The sequence below is a fragment of the Strix uralensis genome, chromosome 1 (assembly GCF_047716275.1).
Source record: "Strix uralensis isolate ZFMK-TIS-50842 chromosome 1, bStrUra1, whole genome shotgun sequence".
NCBI lineage: Eukaryota > Metazoa > Chordata > Aves > Strigiformes > Strigidae > Strix > Strix uralensis.
This window is the reverse complement of record NC_133972.1, coordinates 108,942,096-108,960,302: the sequence shown is the minus strand read 5'-3', so window position 1 is coordinate 108,960,302 and position 18,207 is coordinate 108,942,096. Positions and strand designations below refer to the sequence as shown.

At 43.5% G+C, this 18,207-nt stretch overlaps 1 protein-coding gene across 3 annotated transcripts in view; it reads right to left on the bottom strand.

Annotated features, from left to right (window-relative positions):
* Positions 1-18,207, bottom strand: part of RIPOR2 (RHO family interacting cell polarization regulator 2) — a 69,304-nt gene that overhangs the window by 14,820 nt on the left and 36,277 nt on the right. For all 3 annotated transcript variants that reach the window (XR_012629903.1, XM_074876861.1, XM_074876852.1), the window contains exons 4-13: positions 18,028-18,106; positions 17,786-17,809; positions 16,694-16,747; positions 13,643-13,792; positions 12,645-12,708; positions 8,429-8,472; positions 6,980-7,105; positions 5,554-5,702; positions 4,409-4,538; positions 1,680-2,369 (exon numbers count right to left, since the gene is read on the bottom strand). Coding sequence is in view for 2 of the 3 variants with exons in the window: in XM_074876861.1 (XP_074732962.1) it covers positions 1,680-2,369; positions 4,409-4,538; positions 5,554-5,702; positions 6,980-7,105; positions 8,429-8,472; positions 12,645-12,708; positions 13,643-13,792; positions 16,694-16,747; positions 17,786-17,809; positions 18,028-18,106 (1,510 nt within the window). In the remaining variant the exon portion in view is untranslated. The remainder of the gene's footprint in view (positions 1-1,679; positions 2,370-4,408; positions 4,539-5,553; positions 5,703-6,979; positions 7,106-8,428; positions 8,473-12,644; positions 12,709-13,642; positions 13,793-16,693; positions 16,748-17,785; positions 17,810-18,027; positions 18,107-18,207) is intronic.

Genomic DNA, 18,207 nt, shown 5'->3' with positions numbered 1-18,207 from the left:
AGGATCAGATGTAACCTGAGGGATCACCTCCGTTGGTTTGTGCAATGACTTCAACACCTTTAGCACTATGTGATTATTTGATCAGAAACAGCCAGGAGCCAGTGGTGCCATTACACAAGCCGTATCTTCCAGTCCCAGGCAGGAACCAGGACTTAGTCTCAGCTTGTAGAAAGAAATGCATTGGCCTCTGAGTTCAGACTCAGCACCAGCTCCTCTAGAGCTGAGGGGGTTTGGAGTTCTGTTTCCAATTTGTTTGCGCACAATATTAATGCTATAATCGTCATATGTTGGCACTTACGATGCTTGACTCCTTAAACTGACCGTACAGTCATTAGCTGATCAAACACACTTCCCAACACATCTGTGACACAGGTGGGTGCTGTATCCCGCTTCCTCTGCAGCACTGATGGTTTTAGCTACCATTTCTTTCAGGCAACACGCAGACATAAGCAGATCTGGAATACGCGTCCTTCTCAAGTTTGCTTGAATCCTTTCTGCACATGTCCGTCCTCTCTCCCTCCCATCCCATGTCTGTCCCTTTGTAACTTCTGATAAAAGGAGTGTAAACAGTCTCCATCGTCCCTCTGCTGTTTGCATAGTTGACCTCTTTGTACAAGCTGCAGAGCAGCCACAAAGTTAAAAAATAGTAGTAATGGTAGCCTTGCCTGCTTGAACCTCCTCGGGAAATAGTGCAAGAAACAGGAGCTACAGGCTGTCAAAAAAGCACTTAACTTGGGAAAGTACCATGCAGCTGCAAACACCAATGGAAACAAGGATGCTAACAAAGTTTCTTCATAAAAAGATAATGCTGAAGGATAAATGCTTCCCTCCTTCCTCCTCAGCCATGTTTTTGAATAATGAGGCTTAAATGACTAGCAGACCAACTTGCATATGAATATGAAGCATTTGAAATTATTATTTCCCATATAATACTCTTTGCACAGTAATGTGTCATGAGTTATTCATGGGGGAGATACAAGTCACAGTGATCAGCAGTAAACGTTTAACAACACACATGCGAAACCCTTTTCTTTCTAATTTTCAATATTTTCTGTCCATCCTGGTGTAATGACAGGATGCCTCTCATTTTAAAAATGGATGGGGGAAAAAGGAAAAAGCTTGGAAGAAGCTAGGCGATGTGGGGATGGCAACTTTCAGTGAGACCTGTGCTTCTAAATCCCTTCGGCAATTTAGAAAATTCAGCTTCTATGGCTACAAGGCCTGATCCTCAGCTGGTGTAGTTTTGCACAACTCCACAGGGTTCAGGGGTAGTATGATAAAGTACACCCACTGAGGATGTGACCTGCAGATTTCAAAGGCAGAAGGTTGGCTATAATCTGATCTCCAGTATGGCACAAGCAATGGGTTCACAAGTGGTTTCTTCAGAGAAGGGTATAATTTAATTACCCCTCTGTCACTGCACCTTCTTCTCCTTGCCCCAGGTTTTGAGCAGATTAAAGGATTCATTGCTTGAGGATACAAGGCTGTGGTAAGCACATGGCCGACAAAAGTTTAAAAATGCAACATTGTGCAAAGACTCTCCAAACAGGAGCACATCTGCTGCTACTGAAGAACTTTACTTATCTCCAAAAACCCTACTTCGATGTCTGCGAGGAAGGGGAGGAGATTCTACCCACTCAGATTTTGTTTAGGGTAGTATTTTCTGAAAAGGTACTCACTTTTAGAATGTCATCTAGATGCATCACTTCTTGGTCCAGGTCCTGAAACTCTTTATACTGCTCTTTATGTGGCTCAAGAGCTAAGAGAAGCCCTTGCAAGGCTTCTTCAATGCTTCCATCGAGATAAGACTTATATCCTTCTGACTCCCCACTAATTGATCCCTCACACGGCAGCCTCTCTGGGGTCATGGGTGCCTCTGCTGAAGTAAGCCTTTTTACCAGCTGCTTCGTGATGTTGCCCTCGTAGGTATCCAGCTCCACAGGCTTGAGCTCTGAACCTTCATCCGTGTCCTGCAGGAGAGACACTGGGACGCTTGTTTCTATGAAGACATGACCGCTCCCAGCATCAGATATTTTTTGGCAAACTTCAGGAGCTGCCCTTGGGGTGGTCTTGTTCTCAACCACTGCTTCCTCTCCCTGGGATGGCAGGTCCTTCGCCTCAGCGACAGAGTCTCTGCGGGAGTCACTGCTGCTACAGTCCAGGCTTGAGCTCTTGGAGGACTTGAGAGCTCGGTGCTGGGTGGGAGTTGCAGTGATGTCAGGGCTGGAGCTGATGTGAGCAGAAGAGGACTCTGCTAAGTTGGCAGGGGGCACGCGGTCTTCGTAAGGCAGGTCGCCAAAAGTGAAAGAAAGAGGCCGCTTCTCAGTGGTTGCCGTTCCATTTTCAAAGACGTCATCTGGCAAATTTGACTAAAAAGATAATAAAGAGAGAAAATGTTTTTCATGCAGCACTGGAAAGAGAAAAAAATACAGTACGTGCCCAGGAAAGAAAAATGCAAGGAAAAAGATTAAAGAAGCATTCAAGATTTGAGAGATGGGAAAAATATTTCAAATCCAACTTCTGCTTTCATCTGGCATGGCTCCTGTTTTCAGCAGAAAAACTGCTGGAAAACATGGGTTTCAGCATCTCTCTGGTAAGCAGAGAGGTCTGGGAAGTGAGTCCCAGAACAGATTTCTGCTTGTCCTACGGGATTCCCTTAGACTGCATTTCCAGTGCACTGCTCTAGTTCCTTGTGGCATGTCTCTTTTTAATGGGGTAGTACTTAATCCACCTTGTCTGCATTTTCCTAACTATAATAGATTTCTGTTGTATTTATTCTCTGACTTCTAAAGAAGCAATCCTAAAATTTAATACAGTTTGCTCCAGAAGTTTCTCTAGTGTCATGGCATTTTAATGGTGATATTACTCTGTTATTTCTTTTCTTGAAAGCAAGTTCTGCATGTGGCATGGATATCTCTAATAATTATTGAACATGATTTATACAGGAGTCCTGTTCAACATCAGTTTCTGCTGAAATGAAACAGAAGAATTGTGTGGTGATGTATTGACTAGGACATTGATCATTTAGGAAGCAAAACCAGCATATACGAACCCAAAAATGATCACAGCATATACATATGTTCATCTCTCTGACTGACCTATGGGGAAAAAACACTACAGGAGTCATAATATGCCTATCTGACCTACAAATCTTGCTTTGTTATGTGGCCAACTCACAGACATGCACAGCACAGATGAAAAGCAACTACTATTTTGCTGACAATTTGCTGGAAAGAACTGTAGGCATTCACATGCTGGTAAGGCGTACAGGGTTAAAGTATCCAAAACTTGCATCTTTTTTTCCCAGCACTATTAGCAGCTTTTTTCCCCTAAACATAATTATACTCAAAGGTTCATTTCTTCTCTCCCTCGACAAGGGTATGCTTTTAGCATCTAAAAGTCATGTTACTAGGCAAATGTATAACATCAATCAGTGTACCAGGCGATTTTTAAGAATACCATGTTGGCTTGTATTCCTGCCCTGCTCTCTGCCCACAGATAGTTGGTTTCTGATCATTATCCCTGTAGAAACCAAGAGGAATTTTGATTTAATGCGAGCAGCATGGGCTCACAGTCATGTTCTCCCCTCTAATCAGTCAGCAAAATGAGTTGCAACAGAGAGCAACACATGAAGCATGCGTGGGAATGGAGATGCCACACGGGGACTGAAAAAATCCTTCACCAAATGAAAACCAGGACTCACATAAAGCTCTAGCCCTGCTTTTGGGCTTAGCCTGAGCGATGGCAGGTCACTAAAAGAGCGACTGCGACGAAGCTTGTCAAAGAAAGTGTCTTGTAGAGCATCTAAGATTGCCAACTTTGGCCTGTCTTGCAGGGGATGCAGCCATTTCTTCAACAGTTAAAGCAAAGAGGGTGTGAGGAAGGGCAATTTAAATGAATGCTTTGTAGCAGAGTACTAAATTACAGTCATGGGATGCAGCACTTGTAAAATTCATATCTGTACAGATGGCATATTCAGTTTATACACAGTCCTGATTAAGCATTCAGAATCTGATTCATGCAAAACGTAGCGGCACCCTGTGAATATCTTCAGCACAGGGGCAAATTTTAACACGGGATACGTTAAAAATACTAGTGCTATAATGGTTGTTTGACTACTGTTACAAAATGAAGACACATTTTATAAAGATTATTCAAGTATTATAGCAGTCAGGAAAGAAGAATAGGTATGTAATAATTGGCCACATAGTTTCAAAGATGCCAGGATCATAGTCACCTTCTCTTAGGATTAGCAGCTAGGAATGCACTTGCTTTGTAAGTATTTGTAAGGGTAACCTGCTAGAACCAGGGAAAAAAAGCTTAGACATGTAAAGCAATGAAGCATTTTCAGTGTTTGAACTGCTCTAGGGCTTCTCATTACATAAACGTGAAGCTGAACAGAGCTTACAAAGAATGAGTGGTCCTTGAAGGTTGGCGTTTCGGGAGTGCCTTGGCTGTACATGGACATTCTCCTCTGGAGAGCAGATGCCTTGCTCACATTTCCTGTGGATGGGGTCAAGTCTTCCACATCAAAGGGGCTACAGACACACAAGCACAGAAAAAAAAAAAAAAGTTGTTAGGCTGAGTGAGAACGAATTTCAGGTCCATGGAAAGGATTTTTGAAAAGGTGGTTTATTAGCACATCAAAACTCAGAGGTAGCAAGTTTTTTAACAGAAGTGTTTAAAAGAAAATGCTAATTAGACAGCAGGCTCAGAAGTGTGGTTTTTGGTCCTGATAAAAGTGTTCTACTCTCAGAAATCATTTATGTAGCGTAGTCTGATGTTATTCTTCTCACATGAAAAGTATTCTTGGATTGGAGTTGCCAAGTGTCACACATACTAATGAGAAAGGTGCTCAACTATTAATAGAACTGTTGCATTATAAAGGAAACCAGTAGCTGTTATTGCTGGCTTCATGTTTATTGCATTACAAGAAACAGCATATATGACTGTAAAAGTTAAATGCATCAATGCTTCTTTAGAAATGACATTTACCTATTTCATTAAAACGCAGGGAGAATTGGGTTTGAATCATAACACCATAAGCTTACCTAAGCTGACTGATGCAGGCAGACAATGCTAGGAAATCTCCTGCCACCCCCATGGTGTAAAAAACCCTTAAAAGCCAGCTTTTAAAAATGGGCCAACTTCTGAACTTGGCTATGCTAGCATAAATCCAAGGCAACTCCACTAAACTTTACACTAATATGAAAAAAATATAATGAATATATGAGCACTCGGTTATGTCCCTTTTTTGAGCTTGGGGAATACTATTGCTTAGGTAACTCTATGATCTCTCATTACTATGTTAGTACTTACCAAACCTAATTCAGCAGCTGAAACTAGGCACAACCCCATTTGCCACACTTAACACAGGGAACCTGTGGCTGACCATGAACTATTCCTCATCACACAAACTTGGGCTGCAATTCCTTCCCCATCTGCCTCAGCAGCAAGCAAAATGGAGAGAAGAGACCACACGGATGGACATATCTCTTTAACTGAATTTTCATAGCTGCTTGACCGACCGACTGACCAACCAGCTCTACTTACTACCAGATGATTTCAAGGTTCAGCTTTATTGTGCCAAGGTCATTAATGTCTACTGCAACCACCTGAGGCCGAGCTGCAAAGAGGTCCTTTGTTTCACAGGTAACACTTCCCACAAGGATGTGAGTAGCAAGTCCCTTAACTTCTGTGACCTGTAAGAGACAAGAACAGGGTATCTGGGACCACACAAGGCATTGTAATCCTTAATTACAAGGCAATGGTTTTGATTTTCTGGCCTGGACCCCTTCCTTTAAAGGCTTCTAAAATATGAATGTGTTTGTTGCATCTTCTTAACTTCGGGGAAAATTCAGTTTTATTATTTTTTTAATAAATGCATAGTTGCATATGGTCATGCTTTTATGTTTTATTTATGTTTTCATGGGTGTCAGAAGAGAGCAACCATACTGGCTCAGAGCAAGGGGCTATCAGACCTTGTATTTGGTCTTTTGCAGTGACCATAAGCAGAGCCCAAGGGAAAAGTACGAACAGGGAAAGCATATTGGATGTTCTCCTGTCTAATATTCCTTCAGCAATTGACAATTTTCATGTCACGCAATCTCCTGATGTAGCTGGCCTACTTAGTAATTCCCAAGGGAGACCTATTCTATGTATGTGACTCCTGTAACTCTGGGGCAATGAGGGGATGGAGCAGTGGTGGAACAACTCTGGTTTAGGAGGAAAAGTTGCTGCTGGTTGCTAGGAGTTGTGAAAGATGTTCTTTCCCTGGGGAACTCCCAGGGCATGGAGCCAGAGGGACTTTCATTAAGAAATTTTGGGAACTGTTGTGCTCTAGGAAGCTGCCAAAAAGTCAGAGTGTTTTTTCTACGCACCCCCATCTCACTGTGAGCAGAAACCTCACAGCGCTGCTTCTTCACAGTGTAGCACTGTTGTTCTGAGCAGGGTGATGGGACTGGACCTCAGGACTGTTCCAGCTTATGCTCAGCTGGTCCTGTGTGTGTTCAGATGAGAGCCCTATGTGTTTCTCCAGATCAGCAGATGCTGCTCTCTTATCTGAGCAGTATTAAAAAGCTCATCAATAGTGGAATTTTTTGACTTGGGGTTTTTCATTACTGTTGTTTTCCTGAATACTGTTAGCAAACAGATTTCTAGTGTTCCCTTGCTTTGGTGCAAATAATCTGAGTTGCTGGAGAGCAATGTGAAGCAAGGTTTGTGTTAGTATGGCTATGACACCAGCCTGGGGAGAGTTAGTACCACCTCTCCCACAGGACTCCCAAACTGCTTACAATCTTGTAGCATCTAGATTGGACAATACTATAGCACTTCATTCTAGTAGGTGTGTTGGAAATACTAATGATGCCTCATTTCTAGAGAGTTTAATGATCTGCTGCTGCATTTTCGCTGATGGTGCATGAGAAGACAGCTTCTTGACACCTGCCCTGCATGCAGGCAAAGGAGTTAGCATGTGTACCTTAATGGAGATCAGTCCAACAATGAGAGGGAGGAAAACCATTTCTTCTCCATCCCAGCTTTGCTTGCCATTCACTTCTATTTTGCCTTTCAGTTTCCACCGCTGGCGACCGTAACGCATGAAAATCTGAAAAAGAAAAATCCTCATATTTTCTTGAGAAATCTGCTCCATGATGCACAAATATCAGAAACAGAATTAGAGAAAGGGTCTAAAGTCGGTTAGAAAAGTGAGCGGCGTAGGTGCTGCCCTTCTGCTTCCTATCGAGCCAGAAGGAAAAGGTCTATCCTGCAGGATCTCTGCCTCTCAGCTCTCCTAATCGGCCTTTCGATAATGTACCCATCGCCTCAGCTTTCACCCTCAGGTAACTAGATGACTCATAACAAAGAAACTGCAGCAGTTTTAACTTTATTTACAGGCAGAAAAGCAGTGGCAGGGAGGAGGGGGAGAGAGATTTGGGAGGGCAGGATGAAAGCCCCTGTGGCTCCCCCCTAAAATCTACAGCTTGCTGGATCTGCAGCTTTGCCAGGCAGGGGAGAGGGTAGGTGAGCTTTTGGCCTTCCCAGTCAGAGGCCTCCCCAGATGCGAGAGTTTGGCTGGCTTGTGATGGAAATGAATGAGACCCACAGTGCAGTAACACAGTTTGAAGCATTAAGAGCAGCAAGCCCGTTTTGGGCTGCAGGTGGCTGGGAGAGACCTGCACCAACTAACCAGCCCTGCAGAGGAAGCACATGCTGCTTGCAGGCATGGGAGCAGCAGGAGAGATTTGTCACAGGGAAAGAGAGTGGGAACGAATGAACTGATAATCGAGAATGCTGGTACGGGTTGGGGGGGATCCGTTATCAAGCCGCTGTGAATTTCTTGCAGGGTTAGCTCTCTTCTGGATAGAGCTCGAGGCTTTTACTTTAATCCATCTCTAATTAACCTGCTCTTGATGTTCTCCACTGGAACACTGCAGTGACCAGAGGTCCTGACACAGCCTCACAGCAGGTAACATCTGGGTCTCAAGAAATGGTTATTCTGTGTCTTTCTGCTACTCTGCTTGATGATGAAGTAAAGCCTAAACATCCAGTAAAGGACTGCTTGCAATGATGTGTTCAATTTGCGCTGCGTGCATGGGACGTGGCATGTGATTTTTTTCCAGGGGAATTAGAAATGTTTGTCACAAATAAGATTTTTAAAAGTTTAAAAAAGCACCAAAGCTTGTAGTTCTTTGAATAGCCATCATCCAGTGCGCTGAATATAATTTTCAGGTCTTCTGACAGAGGCCCTGACAAAGGCAGACACAGAGAACTACAAGGTTTTTCAGAGCATATACAGGAAAAATAACAGGTGTTTCTTGGGGTGCTGATGTGAAAAGGCTTTATTCATCACGATGTAAAAAGCAACAGAAATCTGTCTTCCTTTTGATTCTTTTGCTATTAACTAAACTGTAAACCAACACAGACATACCTCATATTGATCTCCTGGGCAGAGCCGAGCGAAGCCAGCCAGACCTGAGAAGGAAAGACAACGGAGGGGCTGTGCGAGAGCCTCAGCTGCCAGGTGCAGGGGTGCCTCACAGCGGGGTGCAGTGGGGTGCCAAGGGCTTATGCTGCTGTGCTTGGGCAGGAGCAGGTGGCAGCCCCCCGCAACCAGCATGGCTGCTCTGCTGGGGCCCGCCAGGACCTGTTCTTAAATGCCCTCTTACTGCTGCCTCTGCACCCTACAAACCAAGACTAACCCCAGCCCCCCACCCCAATCTTAATTTTCTTTCTTTTTACTTTCTTTTTTTTGGTATAAAATTCATTCGGTTGTGCTTTTTTGCATATGAAAGATTTGTACTTTCCAGCTTTTTTTCCTACAAGAGCTCTAAGTTTCCTTTTATATAATAATTATAGAAAAAGAAGAAACAGCTTCCTGATGTCATCTGGCTTCAGAAACTCAGTTTAACACCCTTACTATCATGAGGTGTAGGCGAGCTGCTGATTACCATGTAATGCTTGCTGCTTAACACTAATCAGACCAAGCTATACATTTTAACACAGATTCCTTTTTAGTACATCTTAATAGAGACACAGCAAGTGCGAGGGGCTCCTTCCGCTGGCATTTCCATAATGTTATCATTCCCGTACCATCCGAGTATCTTTCAATAGTAAGTACATCACAAAACATGACTGACATCTGTAATAGGAGATTTATCCCATTCTTCCCGAGAGGGGGAGAAGCAGTGCAGCAAAGCACTTGTGGTATATGCTTGCTTGATTCTTTTTTTTAAAGGTAGGACATGATGATGCTATTTCTATATTGCCACTGTGCATATGAAATGAAAGTTTCTTGAGGGACCATGCTGAAATACCAGGGAAGTTACCATCCCTCTCCTGGCCCTGTGACCTGCTCTTCTACAGGATTCAACTAGTTGTTTTTCATTAATTTAACCATCTTCCTCCACAGAGGAACTTCTCCTTTCTCACAGATCTCCTCAGTAGGTAGCTATTTGTTTTAAGTATAAAAATATACCCAGCCTTGCCTGGGTAAGCCTAAAACTATGCCTCTAGTGTTGCAACGCCCAAAGAAAATATCTTGAGGACACACACAAAGCCTGTGGCAGAGAAAGGAATGAAAACAAACTTGCCGAGGTCTTTGGGATGAATTTATCCTAAAATGCCATGACTGAACATATATGGGTGTGTTAAAATCAAGGTAAGTATGATGAACCCTAATGTTGGCTTTCTTTACTGGGCTGAATTAGTCTTGCTAGCTGGACTGTAGGAGCAACTAGATCCCTGCAGGCAGTCATGGCCTGTCCCTGTGGTCTGCTGATTCTCCTCTTCCATTTCTTTCACCAGAAGAGAGTTTTCTTTGCTCATCTTACTGTTTAGCAGAACAGAGGCCCTTGCACAGAGCTCATATTACCAATTCCTTTCTAATTTATTTACTGTTTATAAATAATTTAAGCTTACTAACACTCCACTGCTGCTTCTCTCTCCCCAGGCATGCTTTTATAAGTGAATTTGATCTCTGCTGGGACACACCACTGAAAGTATCTGAGGAAAATAAAAGGTCCTCTCTTTGCTCAGTGGATGAGGTGGGAGGGTGGGGAAACACAGCTTAAAACTCGACATGGACATTGTCCAGAGTCGAGGTCTGTGCACGGTGACTGGCCCAACCAGGCTGGTCAAGTCTCTTCAGTCTGATGAAGAGGGGGCTAAGCACTGACTTGATTACAGGAGGTAAGTATATTCATAGGAAACAACTTTTTGGTAACTGAATGGCTTCTGGGGACTAAACTCATGGCAGGAGTCAATGGCTCTATTGTAGCATTTCAAATGTCACACCTCTGTAAAAGCACTGGGCTTGTAATGCACATGGGAGGGGAGATTGCCCTGGGGTGTCAGCACAAGTAATTAGGGAATAGGGTCATCATGTGGCTGTGGTAAGGCGGCAGGGCCACCTGAAGTTCATGCAGCATGTACAGCTTTGCTCGTGTGCAGGATGCTGGACGTGTGGACTGTGGTTGCTGGTGCTGGGCTCCATGTTGCAGATCCCCTGGTGCATCAGGCCAGTGTCTTGCTCTCCCTGTGTCAAACGGCTGGGCATTTCACCTCCTGCTGTCCTGACACTTCCAATAGGTATAGGGGCACTTCCCTATACATCATAACAGGACACACAGATTCCATACAGGAACTTCTAAATTTCCATGCTGGGTTTCCCTGTTTAATTTCAACAACTGATTAATCCTGAGCAGTAATCTATGCCTGCTGGCAAGTTTATTATCTTTATTTTGAAAAACGATTAGGCTTTATTTTTAAAATATCAGTCACAAAAACACAGTGTGAGTCCCCTGCTTCCTGACAGCACTGTGTAGGTTGGCTTGCTTTCAGTGTAAGTGACAAAGGGCACAAAATAAAAATAACTTTCACTGGAATGGCTAGAACAGATAAGCTTTAGGGAGAGGAATGCTTTGATTTTAAATTAGATCCTAAAGTTAGCTGGATATGCTGCAATATAACGTAAGGGGGAAGCTTGCTGCGTGATCTGTAGGCTTTTGTGCTAGAGCTGTTGTAAGCTTTAGCAATAGCAATGGCTGGATTGTCCCACTGGATTCCTATTCCTAGGGAAAATTATCTAGATAGAAATCTTAGATGTCCTAATTAGAGAATCCTTAATGATACAGCATTTCTCTTTGCTATTTTCTAATCTGGGCTTCTTTATGTTACGAGAACTGTGTTTAGAAGTGGTTGGTGTTTGTGGTTTGTGCTCTGCTCCTGCATGTGAGCACAGCACCTGCCTTCTTGAGAGCCCTTGAGCTTTGCTGGAGGATTTGGGCATACCAAAGAGAAGGGGCCAGACCTTTTCAGCCCAGCCATTTGTGATGCCATGACACCTTCGGTAACATGCCCTGCTGTCAGAACTGTGCATTGCACTGCACTTACAGCAAGTAAGGAAAATGCTCAGAGGGACCTGGCCTGATGCAGTTCCCTTTCTACACTGCGTGACCTCATGTTTCCTTCAGCACGTCTACACTGTGGTTCTGCTCTGGGTTTTCGTATAGAAATATCTGGCTCAGGCTCTGTGTGTCCACGTTGTAACTTTACATCTATGCATCTTTGACTGCCTTTTCAGTAGCTAACAGTGTGGTCTTTAAAACCTGAGGTTTGGTGCTGTGGGATGGAGCTAAGAGAACTATAATAGCTGCTGCGTTTGTTTTCTCTACTATGGAAGCCTGCAGTAACTATTTCAACTTGATCTAAGCTAGATCATGTCTCGTGCAGTGCAACCCCTGGACACAACTAACTCACAGCTGTGATAGGGCAGGCAAAAGCAAAACCCTGTATGAGATTTGTGAACTCTAAAAACTCCACCAGCAATACCATGGGTTTTTTAAATGGGTGAGATTTCAAGTGAAGAATTAAGACTCCACAAATGTTTAGATGCTGATTTTGTTTTATAGAACTATTTTCATGACAGTGATTGAAGATCTGAAAAAGATATCCATCCCCCTGCAATCTCTTCAAGACATTTACTCTTCAAGAAGTAACAGCATTAACAATACCTAGTGATTCACTGAGTCTCTAGGTAAAACTGATTCCATTGTATTCAAATCCATAAAGTCCCCCCCCCGTCATAAAGACAAGGAAGAAAACTGAGAGGTGATTGTTACCACTGAGTTATCTAGGTGTTTAAATGGCAAACTAGCCCCAGGTCTTTGCTTTTTTACATTTGTTCAAAAATAGTAGTAGTCAGAATCAGCAAAAGTAAGGGACTTAGAAACAGCTGATGTCAAATTAAGAAACTATTTAGAACTTCAGCTCCACAGGCATTCACGTAATATCCCAGTCATCTTCTTAAAGGATTATGGAAATAAGAGGCAAAAGGTACAGCAGCCTTGGAAATTGAATTGCTTTGGCTGTTGGGAGGAGTGTTTGTGGGAGGTAATTAGCCTTGAAATCAAGAAGCAGCATCTCAGAAAATCTCTCTGTAAGCTTTGAAGTTCCTGGCTCTGTGATCTTTTCCACTTGGCAGAGGTCTAAGTTGGGGGCTTGAAGGGTCAGCAATGGGTGCAGTGGGGGAAAACCACACCTATCATAAATACACATCACAGTAGCACATCTCGATGCCCTCACTAATGTTCACAGAGACCGCTACTGTTCAGGGGGAAAGAAGGGAAAGGTGAAAAGGCAATTACCTTTCATCTTGATGCAAAACTCCCCCAATAGGTTTTCCAGTTCTGCTTCTATGGTACACATGTTCTGTGTTGGAAAAGAAAATAGTGAGATCAGACAAACCCTCTTGTTGCCTTTTTTTTAAAGGTCTATTTGGAAAGAGAAGCTTCTGCTATACAGCTGAAAGATATTTTGCAATAAAGTCAATCTGCCAGAACCATCCCTGCTGTTTAGCTAGGTCTGGCCCTAAAAATGGCAGCTATGCCTGCTCGTGCTGAAGCTAAATGTAACCCTGTGCCCTTCTTCTGTTGCGCCGTAATCCTCCCATTGGCAGAGGGCAGTTGTGACCCTTGAAGCGTAACCTGGTCCCTGTCCCAGTCCTCTCCAGTTGGGACATGTGCCAGCAGCAGCTCCATGTCAGAGTGGCTCTCAGCCTGTTTTTAATCTCTCAAGAAATGTGGACCACATTAAAAAAAAAATGACTGTGGGAGACAGGTACCATAACCTTTCCAGTTCTTCCTTCAGATTTCGGAAGGATGTTACAGCCTGTGTGCTGGGGTGTTTGTGACACTATTAGACCCTTCTTCATCTACTAACTGTTTAATAAAATAGATGCTGATCACAGCAAGTAAAACAGGGTAAAATGCAGCAGATGTCTGTAAACACATGGGTTCCAGCCAACCTGCCATCCCAAAATCTGCAGGCTGGGGAGGACAAAGTTAGCATATATGTAGGTTTGGGGCATATTTATGTTGTTTCCTTGTGCAGCAGTTCCTGGGTATAACCCTGCTCTCACAAAGCATAAACATTATTATTTCAAGGAACTCTTTGGGCCCATGTCACCTATCTCTATAAGTCACCAGGTATTCATTTGAAGACAAACAAAGAAATAATCATTCCTCTTTGCTGATTTTGCTTTTAATTCTTTTATCTGGATGAAATTCTCCCTGAAATCAGTGGCAAAGTTCCCATGGCCCTCAAACAGTGTGAGAGTAAAAAGACTAAACTGATGAGAATGTACCTCCGTGTACTCCTTGTAACTCCTGTTGATTTCTGTTAAACTCTCTCGAGCTGCTTTGCTGGCAGGAGACATTGCAAAAGCTTGCTTCATTTTGCTGGCACCATCACAGAGACGTCTTTGGATACAATAGGCTTCATAAAGCTCATCCACCTAGTGGGAACAATGAGGGTGTATTGAAAAAAAACGGAGAAAACCCAACAAAATAAAGCCAACAAACAATGAAGTCATTTGCATTACAAGGAAACTCAGCCAAACTGTTAGATCCAGTGGAGGGGCTGAGCAATGAAGCTGTGATACTGTTACAGTCTATGAAAAAGAAACGCAAGATAAAAATAACTTCCACTGTAAAAATCTCATCACAGCAACACTAGATGCTGCCAGCAATTCACCTGCTTGCCTCGCATGCCTTAACCATTGCTACTCCCTTTCCCCCCTGTCTGGGTTACGTACAATCGTAAGGGTAGGGCAGGCATGCAGCCAGCTTCTCAAATGTATCGGTGTGGAAGGGCTCTTTCAAAGGCAACTGCAACATCCACACTGCCAAATGGGCCTGGACGTGTTAAATGGCACATTTAACAGGGCCAGCAATGTCTTTTGTATTGCTAAGGTCAGCTGTGGATTGAGGCTGTTGCAATATTTGACTAATAGGTAGTATTGGAAGCAGGGAGTGATTTTTTGAATTCTCACTGCCCATCCTCCAGAAACTGGTAGTCATAGTCAGAATCAGCACAAACAAAGGGCTTAGAAACAGCTGAGGTCAAATTAAGAAAGTATTTTGAACTTTAGCCCCCCCAGGCATTTACATAATTTCCTGGTCATCATCTTAAACTCCTCTAGCATGACTTAGGCACCCAACATTTTGTAAGCACTCTGGAAGTTTTATAAAACCTAGTCACACAGTGTTTAAAGACTCACCTGGGTCTAGCTTCAGAGTGCAATGGATTTACACGTCTCATGCTTTGGTTTCCCTTTTCCCTCTAATCCCTGTACTGAATGTATACGTTTATTCCATCTGAGCTGTTTGGTAGAAGTCTACAGTGGTATAGCTGGTGTGTACATATGTATACATATGTGACCAGCTATGTATAGTGATATAGATTTATATAAACTTAATCTGCCAGATACAGAAGATGTAGGTTTTCTGACCTGACTTTATCAGGGTGAGGAGAAGGATAGGAACAGAAGAAGCTGTCTCTTCTTTCTGCTTCTAATATCCCTCCTAAGATAGGGTGATATTTGGTTTTTACTTAGAATAACGTTTTTCCTTTGTTATCTCTGACATCAAGTGATCGCCCTGTGCCCCACGGTGCTTGTTGCTCAGTAGTGGGTTTTCACAGCCTAATTTCTATGAAAGCATCCAGCACCTTCGCCTCCTCAGTCTACAACTTTATGCTGCTGCATTAGAGATGAGCCTGATGTGACAATCCAGGTGTGTTCCAAATCCCATTTTCCAAGCCTGCTTAACCTCTAACAAAAAGTAGTGTTGCTTATTTGTTTGGAACGGGACAGGTCTTCCTGACAGCTTCAAAGCCTTAGGTCGACTTGTACAAGGCCAGCTTGGATTCCTGATGGCCAAAGCCCCTGACTTGAGGGATCTCTAACCAAAACAGGGACTGCTGTGCAAAGTGGAAGAGTTCAGCAAAGAGAAATGGAGGCACAGGTAGCATTTTGCCATTTCAAAGTTACGAAAAAAGCTTCTTGGAGTCATATCCACTCCTATTTCTCTTGTGAGTCAGAAAGCTAAAGACAGCTACTATAAATAGCTGTCACTTGGTATTTACTTCTGCTATCAGGGTGAAGTGTTAACCCGGGGTTGATGTCCTGCCCTTGCCCATGCAAGCATGGCTAGGGCATGCTCATCTGCCCCCCTAAATACTTGGGGTCTGCTGCCACGCATCCCGTTTTCCTCACTCTGGTTCCTGTACAGAGCAATGATGGGTAGATGGCAGAAGGCATCGTTGCTGCCCTGATTTGGTACAGCTGAAAAAGACCTTCTTCATCATTAGAGACAAAAATATTTCTTTACCTGTCCAAGCCTGTAAGCTTTAACACAGCACAGCTCCGTTCCTTTTGTCTCTGTTGCTGTGGGTTACGGAAAGTGAACTAATGTACTCGGCAAGCCTGAGTAATACTGACCAGCATTACCTCTTGCGTTTGGTGCTCTTCAGGCCTATTATAATCCCAGAAACCATTAGCTCTGAGCAGGATGGAGTGGGAAGGACTTGAATGGAAATGTTCTTTAAGCACTAATTTTGCCATTCATATTGCCAGCAAGAGAGAAGGTGGTTTGGGGAACAAAATTTCAGTCTATCGCCTTATGATTTGTTTTTTTTTTTTCAGCTCCAAGAGTAAGCGAAGACTGAAATTAAAAGGTTTGGATGGGTTGTCATAATTGGAGCACTTCAAGCTGTGCAAACGCTTTTCAAATGACTCTCAAAAGACATTTCATCCATCAAAAATAATTCATTCTTTTGTCAGGCTCAGAAAAGCAACTAATCACTAGCAGATATGTTTATAACTAAGAGAACACACGCCATGGATTTTGTCCAGCTCTAAAATGTATTAGTATAAATCACAAGTACCTCTACTGAATATTCTCACCGATGTAATGAAGTGGATGTGGGCCCCAAACCATGCAGCAAAAGCATTAGCAGTGAAATCCAGGAATAAATCCAATCTAGCTGCTGCATACAGTAGAGACAACTGCTGAATTAAATTACTTTCAGATGCAACTCTCTTTCTACCTATAGTTTAACAATAAGCATGCAATGAGATAGATTTTTCCCAGCAAGCGCCTGACCCTATGTTCCCTCTGCACCTAAAAGCAGGCGGGAGTGTCTCCGGGCACGACTGGACCTCGGGGGCTACAAACCACATGGAAACCCTTTCTTTGGCTCCAACCACCAGCCCATCACAGCAAAAATGCTGAATCTGGGAGAGGCTTCGTCAAGGCGACCTCCCTGGTGCAGGGGGGTAACAGGAGGCCAAGGGTTTGTTTTCCTAATAACATAGGAGCAGATGCAGAAGAAAGATGATAGGAGTGCTCATTACCTTGCTAATGTGGAACTCCAGCCTTCTCATGTATCTTTCAACCGCCTTGATTTGCTGAAGGAAAGGAAGAGGCAGAGGGTGAGGCACATTTAAATAAATCAGTAAGACACCACCACGCTAGCTCTGCTTGGGTCTTCGGGTCCCTGTGAGGTTGAGAAACTCCTCCTTAAAACACGCAGGGTTTCATTGCCCGTGAATCTGGAATTAGCCGTCTCACCTTACTACCATTAATCTGCTGCTGAAAATGGAGCTCACTGACTCATGTACTTAATATATTTTTAAACAAAAGAGTTTTTCTTTGATGGGATTTCCCTAGTTTTTTGAATTCTTAAAAAAAAAAATCAGAGCTTTTTTAGCCCAAAATATAGTATTTTCAGTACTTTGAAAACCTGTATTAAAATTGATTGGGGTTTGCATTTCAAAATCCATTCTCTTCCTCAGGAAACTGTTTTTGACAGCAAAACCAAGCTTGGCATTTTGACTGAAAAAAAGCCAGACTTGTTCAGGAAACATTTTTGAAAGCTTTCCTTTTGTTTCACTCAAATTTTCCTGCGGGGAAAATATTTTAAATTTCTCAATTTTTCCTTCCCCAGAACTGGCAGGAGCAGGGATGAGCCAGGGCTCGACCCGGCTCCAACAGGCACTCCGGTGCCCCTGCCAGCCTTCCACACGCCGAGAGCTGGCAGGGTGAAGTTACACAGGGTGATGGATTTAACTGCTGGCAGCTGACAGAAATAGGTCTCACTCCTCTGCCTCCCTCTTCCCCTGGCAGGGGTCTGCCTCCTTCCCTGTGACCAGCCCGGAGCCAGTTTAACTCAACAGACCCCGGGAAAGGGCTGATGGGGTAAGTTTGATGCTGGGTTAGTGAGCACAGCTTGCTGGCGGAGGTGCCTGGCAAGTACCAGAGCCCCTGGGAAGAGGAGGGTAGTGGGACTTCTTCCTTTGCAAATGCAAATTGTCAGATAACTTCTCCTTCAATGGCAGTGGCCTGGGTAGTATGGTCTGGCTGAGAGAGGCTTCCCATGCCAGCTTCGTACACTGTACAGATACTAACGCTTGCTTGCAAAACCAGTCTCAAAGGGAGTAACGTACCTTATCTAAATCATACAGGACTCCCTGCAACAGAAAACACAAAACTGTGATTAATTTTGCAACATAGCAGCACCACGAGAAAGTAATGTTTGTCAGTCAATAGAAATCACAAACAAGACCAGGTCTGGAAGGGAAGAAGAGCATCAGTGCAAATTCCCTGTATCCCGCTCCCACCCTCTGGCTGCTCCAGCACCTTGAGAAGGTTACTGTGCATCTGCACGATGAAAAAACGTGACACGTACCAGGCGTGAGTTTCTTTTCATGTCTTTTAACTGAGTAGTCAACTTATCCAGCTCTGTCTGGTGAACTTCCAGATACTCGCTGCAAACACAAACCAGAGAAGGGATGCATGAGCTCTGCAGCACATACCAAGCTGGCTGCTGACCATCCTAAAAGAAAATCTGTGCAACAAATGGCTTTCC